The sequence below is a fragment of the Necator americanus genome, chromosome V (genome assembly GCF_031761385.1).
Source record: "Necator americanus strain Aroian chromosome V, whole genome shotgun sequence".
Taxonomy (NCBI): domain Eukaryota; kingdom Metazoa; phylum Nematoda; class Chromadorea; order Rhabditida; family Ancylostomatidae; genus Necator; species Necator americanus.
Window position 1 is genome coordinate 33,474,728 of NC_087375.1, and position 6,679 is coordinate 33,481,406.

The 6,679-nt window shown below is 41.0% G+C and overlaps 1 protein-coding gene across 1 annotated transcript; it reads left to right on the forward strand.

The window, feature by feature from the left end:
• Positions 1-105: 105 nt before the first annotated feature.
• Positions 106-4,590, forward strand: RB195_016004 (uncharacterized protein; the record flags this gene model as incomplete). Its single annotated transcript, XM_064206970.1, has 5 exons — positions 106-193; positions 977-1,059; positions 2,163-2,196; positions 4,251-4,406; positions 4,460-4,590. The coding sequence occupies 5 exons, from the start codon at positions 106-108 to the stop codon at positions 4,588-4,590; spliced, it is 492 nt and encodes a 163-aa protein (XP_064062851.1).
• Between the last annotated feature and the right edge of the window lie 2,089 nt (positions 4,591-6,679).

The window sequence follows — 6,679 nt, forward strand, 5'->3', positions numbered from 1 at the left end:
CATGCACTGTTGAAACAGCTGCCAGAAGAATGAATGGCATTATAAAGGGAACAGTGTACCTTCAAAAGGAGGTAGCTCTTTAGCTCAGCCAACCAGTCGACAATCATGTCTCTTGGATTCATTGCACTATTGCCATTCCTTCTCCAAATAACGCAAGCGCAGCTGAAAGTCTGCACCGATGGAGGAGCTGGACGTGAGTGATATTTAATTTTATTTCGATGCAGGGATGATGAAGTGCTTACACTTTGCCTTATAACAGCAACCGGTCGTAGGTAATGGTTTCGTTCACCATTTGAGTTTCAAAAAGACTTTTCGAAAGAATTGGCTACTTCTGACAGATGAAAAAGATTATTTCTTTTCCATAATGCAATCAATTGAATAAGAACAGAACAGTTGTTGCTTTTAAGTCGGTTTATAGGCTATGTCTATAGGATGTCAACAAATATGTTTGTAGGGACGCTTTAAAGGCATCATCCCACGAATCTGAGGTGGGACGGATTTCAGGTGTAGTATTCGTATGCGGGATCGTAGATTATGGAGAGAAGGGTGATTCCTTAAATTTCTTCCTAATTGCCGTAAAAAAAACGGCCTGAACGATACGGCTTCGAGCGACCCGGCGCGCTATTTTCTACAACGAGTTCGATTGGAGCGCGCCAGCCCTGTGCACGCGCCGCATCTTCCGGGCCGTTTTTTTTTACGGCGATTAAGAAGAAATGGACGGTATCACCCCTCTCTTCATAATCTACTATCCCGCATAATAATACTCCACCTGAAATCCGTACCACCTCAGATTCGTGCCTTTAAAAAAGACATTGTGGGAGCTTATATTGCCCTGCGGTAAACGCTCAGAAATGCAACAAAAGTACCAACAATTTATTCCCTTTATCCCAGAAAGTGAATAAATCTGACGCTCCTTCCCTTTCGAATATAAAACTGCACAAAGCATTGTTGTGTAGTAGTCTATAATAACATTTAGCATGCATCACTGGGAGATGTCCGCTGGCTTCGCAACAATGTATACAGACCGCACAAGGAGAAGTATGCTGTGACAACGACAAAGTAAATATCTTTTCTAGATTTAACATTTAATTTAGATCTAACATTTTTTAACAATTTAACGAAGGGGATGCGAGAAGAGAATATACAAGGTGAACAGCGAAGATAAAATTTATTTTGCAGGAAAATTCTCTTGATTTTTCCGTTAGTAAGGCTTCAGGGGAAAAAAGGCTAAACAAAAACTGATCCTAGCTCATGGTTGTTTGAGCACTCAATAGTAGCGAAGAGACATCGACCGTTTTGAAAAAAAAACACACACTTTTTCGGACTGCAGCGCTACGAATGGAATTTGAATTGGATAAATTGGATAATTTGAAACTTCGCAAATTCGAAAGTGCAGTCATGCAACGACTTAAATAAGTTTCTTCATGGAAAATGCATGAAAAACAATGCGCTTGCGACAAATACCGAGAGCATAAGTTATTGTTATATTGTTAGTTATTGTTATGCTAGATCTTTGATTGGATGACATGATCTCAACGACGTAATAAGGAGTACTACTCATGTAGTACTAAATCTTTGATGCAGTTAGAAAATGCTTGACGAAAATTAAGCGTTCTGCGTCATGGAGACTGAACTTGTCTTGGCCTAACACTTTCAAGATGATTCTATTTTTCCCACTAATGGTTTCTGTGAACTTTCTATAATGTATCAACTACTTCTGTTTCCAAAAAGAACATGCAATATATCCCTCAAAGCCTCTTTCCAGAAGCGACAACGCCGAAATGTTAGCCGTAATAAATTTTGTTAACAATCTTGGCTGTTGCTTAAATTCGACTATCAACAAGTTGCAATCTCTATGCCAAGATTCAAGGAAAGTCGAACTTTCTTCTGTTTCCTTGTCTTTCTCTCTCTTTTTTTTTCAAAGACTAAGGATAGAGTGATGTTTCTCGCAGTAGGAGTTGTCGTTCTGCCCTACCATGGCGTAGCCAGCACCGTTATTATGATCTGTTCTTCACGTGAAGTTGTCATCAAAATTCATTTCTGAAGAGTCGCATTCATTAAATAGAAGATTGCAGGAGAAAAGAGTAGAGAAATTGGATGAGAATGCAAAAGTAGATTGAAATTAATGAAGAGGTGTCATAACATCTATTTTTTTTTTTCAGATAGTTGATGCGACTGCCACCACGACCACAGCTCGTATGTCCAATTTTCTTATTTTTTGCTTCTTTTTTCATCATTCTAGTCTAGCATAGATAACAATCATGCGCTTTTGATATAATTTATCTTCCAATCCATGAGAAAAAACTCGAGAACAAAAATTAAGAAAGACTGTTTCGGAAAATTGATAATGTTCCTTGCAGTCCTTCCTTGAAACGGCTTATTTATTTTAAGTTGCGTCGACAAAATTAAGAGAACCCACTACTACATTACTTATACTAGTATTTATATGTAGTATAAAGTTACATAGTATATACATCAAAGCGTCTGAGGAGGTTGCGTGGTCAGTCGTAACAAGATCGCGATAACGAGTAGACGTCAAAATCAAAAGAGTTTGGAAAGGTGTGGGAGAACAAGAAACCGCTGAACGTCTATACTTTTTTAAAGCAGTATAGCGGCGAAATTGAAAGATGTTCTTCAGTCTTCCACATTGCCAACAGAGTGGTCGTCAGTGAAGCAACCCTGCCAATTTGGAGGGACCAGGGGATGTTCATAGACCGATATATGCAGTAAACGAGGAACCACCGACTTAGTCGGGAATTCTGTTTTGTATCCAAAGGGTGAAAATGGGAAATCTGGTGGGGACAACGGAATCAGCGCGGAAATGCAAAAATATCTTCCTCCGTCTGGGATTCGTGATAGAAGGGTAGTAGCGGACCCTTGCAGCTATCGAACGATCTCTTTGCTGCGTGCTGTGTTTGGAGCAAATTGTCCTGAAATTACTTATCAAACATCGCGAAGAAACAACGAGAGACGAGAAGCTGGCTTTCGTCCTGGCCGATCCACGATTGACCTGATGTTCATCTTCGGGAGAGCTATCGAAATCCGGCTGCCTTTCTGGATTTTGAAGCCGCTTTAGATTCTCCTTATGTTCTCAGAGCACTTTGCGTTGATGGTGTACCAGGAAAGCTCGTTCGTCTACTTGACAACACCGTGGTAATTGAAGTAAGACAAGCGAAAGTGGAAGGATCCTTTCTGCTCAACTTCGTTATCGGTGAAATCATGTAAAGAACAGTCGATCAGTGTTCTGCCTACATCGTCTTAGCAAAATCAGGGTGCCCTTTGACCAATCCCGAGTATGAGGATGATGTTGTTATATTCGTTTCAAGGAGCGCTAAAGTTCAACATGCTATTAACTCTGTATCAAAGCTAGCCGCAACCTTTTGACTTTGTCTACGCCCTGATGAGTGCAAGCAGATGTTGCTCATTTCGAGATCTCAAACAGGGATCAGGGTGGACGGACTACAGATCGATAGTCTCGATGAGTTCTGTCACCTGAGCTGTATGCTGAAGAAGAACGCCAGCTACGAGATATTATGCTATATATTTAGCAAAGATGATCTAAAGCCACTCTTGTCTTCAACTACTTATCAAAATGCCTCTGATCGATCACCAACGAAGTCAAGCTGCGAGTCTACCTATTCGCAATTTGCCCAATCATGAAGTACAGATCGGAGACTTGGGCAGCACCGTCTACGGTAATGGAGACTGAATGAAGCAAGATGCTTAGACGGTTGCTTGGTTACTTTTATCCTAGGATATGTCACAATGAAAATTTTCACACGGGAATCGATGAGATGTACCGATGACACATGGAAGTTATCAACATCTTGGACCGCCATTGAAAGTAGATATAGGAAACGGTCTTCGCCTTTTCGGAGACATACTGAGAAGACCAGCAGATTGCCTTGTTCTGAGAAAGGGGGCCGGGTTCAAGCTTAAAAAGGCTGCCTGGCAGAAGTTCTGGACTGAGGTGGTGAAAGAGGGCTTGAGGACACTTGGCGTAAAAGAGCAGTTCAGGCGATACACAACGTTTCGCAGGATATGGAATAGCGACGAATGGATTGATTCCATGCAAGCTCTCGCAGAAGGTCGAGAAGGTAAGGCAGGTATGTTGGTAGGTTCAAGGACACCACACTTCGACGAAGATGAAAACAATCGCGTTATCGTTACTTCAGACCGCCCATTGAGTCAAATGACCTTACAAGTGATTTCTTCGACTTTTCAGTATGTTAACAAGCTCATTCATTTAGCTTGCGTGGATAAGGTGAACCCAAGAACTGGTGTTTCGGATTGCCCTAATACATCATATCTATGCAACAATGCACTTTACTTCCAACTTATGACTGAACAGTGCCCGAAAACATGTAATCGATGCCCTGGAACCGCGGTTACCGCACCGACTTCCAGTAGGTTACGTTTCTCTTGCACCAACATGCATACCCTTAATAGTATATTACAGCATGCCAGGATTTCGTCAATCCTAGGACTGGACAATCAGACTGCCCTCAGATGGAGAGCTACTGCAGAAACGCTCTTTACATGCAATTAATGAGAGAACAGTGTCCTAAGACATGCAAATATTGTAATTAGATTTATTCGCACTGAATAAAAGTCCAATTTTCGTTGAAATGCAGTGATTACTTTGTCGCTGTGAGACGGTTAGAGTTTCTTTACGCTTGAGTTCTGTTCTGGAGAGGACTCTACACGTTCTCTTCACTGACTTACACTACACTTAAATATTATCACTTTTCATGACTCCACTGCAGCTGGAGAAGATTCTAAGCTAATACTATCAACTGTATCCATCAGTTTTGAGTTGCATAAACGATATGGCCACACCAAAATTCAGTAAACCACAGGTATATGGCATCTTCAAGTCTGTGCGAGGAATGATTGGAGCTTGATAGGCATCAGACAATTATAAAATCATGTGACGTTTCAATAAGCCTCCAAAGAAGCGAGAAAGGAAGATCTTAATGAAAAGAGCGAGCATTGGTTGAATTTGCACAGAAGAGGTGTATTAGTCATCCTCCAAACCCCCGAGAGTCCATCAGTCACAAGACGAACATGATCGCCCTCCTGAACTGGAGTATAAAAATCATTACTTCGACAAGTAAGATGAGGACAGTCTACGATTTCAATGCTGATTTCTTGTATAAAGGTGAATCCTTTTGCTTCTTCAGTACCTAAGGGAAAATGAAAATTTATGCCGAAGATCCTCTTTGTCGATCCCCAAACCGCTATTACTATTAATAAAGAGTCGTAGCTCACTCGGCCCCGACAATTAAGCCAAAACGGTGTTATTTGATTAGGATCTTCTTTTGTCACATCTTTCAAACTTCTCGAGCTGGAATAAGAGTACCCCAACGGAAACTCTCAACACCTTGACAAGCCACTTGAACAATAAAATGCAAAGTTCCCAAAGAAGATTCTGTGAGATTGTGATGTTGTACTGAAAAAGGACCCAGATAATATCAACAATTATTATCCATTCTATTAACTTCTGATATTCACAATTGCCACAGAACAATAGACGGGAAGAAATGGGAGCAACAAAAGTCTTAAAAATGACTCAGCATAGTTTAACATCTCTATATGCGGAGGTGGCATAATACTTTGCACAGAACTGCAAACAAAACTTGAAGCACTGAGAAAATACGAGATGCCTTCATGCCTCAATTTCACCGACATGAAGAAGGATTTCGATTCAGTCGGAAGGAAACGGTGTTTGAACTTCACCCTCAAGTGTCTCTACTCAACACATCAACACAATCTTATTTGGGCCAGTAAGCAACTTCACAAACAGAGGTTTGCCAATAACAAAGTATCATCGTTGTCAGAAAAAGATGGTTCTTTGAGAATTGCGACATCATCTTCGCTTCAATGATGACATTGTTATTAAGAGAAAAACTAGATAATAACCAGTCGAAACGAAAGCTGGTCGATGGAGTCGCAGAAAAATATACTTCTAGCCACAGATATGTGTGGAAAATGAACAGCTTGAGAAGTATACAAAAGCAACAATGTTGTATGTCTCAAGAAGAGCGAATACGCCAGTCTTACACCTACCTATCAAGTCGATAAGAAAGTCTTGTCAAAGTTTCTTGAAGAGTACAGAATTTTCCATTCTTGATGTATACCCAAAATGTATCATGTGGTAGTTGTAGAACATTCACGAAGCTTCTCCGCGAAAGGTATGTATGCTTAGGTACCCTTCCCTAACTTGAAAGGTAGTGCATGACGAAATTGATGTGGTATGGGAACCCTAACAAAAACGTAAGATTTGGATTGTAGATTACGAAAACGAGCTTGTTCCATAATGGTCGTAAAGGAGCGATCTAGAAAACGGCGTTCTTTCTTATAAAATCAGTTGCAGCCCGCCACCCTTGTGTACGATCTGGTTTCACAAGTGAGCAGTCGAAGGTCGAACAAATAAGCTGTTGAGGGAACCTTAGCGAGTAGGAGCAAACGCCGTGCTCACATCGTTTTTTACGTGTAGAGGTCTACTTTCGATAACGTCTTCACATTGTCGATTTTGTGACACGATGCCTTCATGCATGCGACACATGTGAGCGAAGAGTTGGCGACAGCATGTTCAACAGTACTAAAACCACCGCTTATAGGTATCGAGGCAGTTTGGAAGAATGGAACACTGCCAGAAGTGATGGTAGAGTTCCCT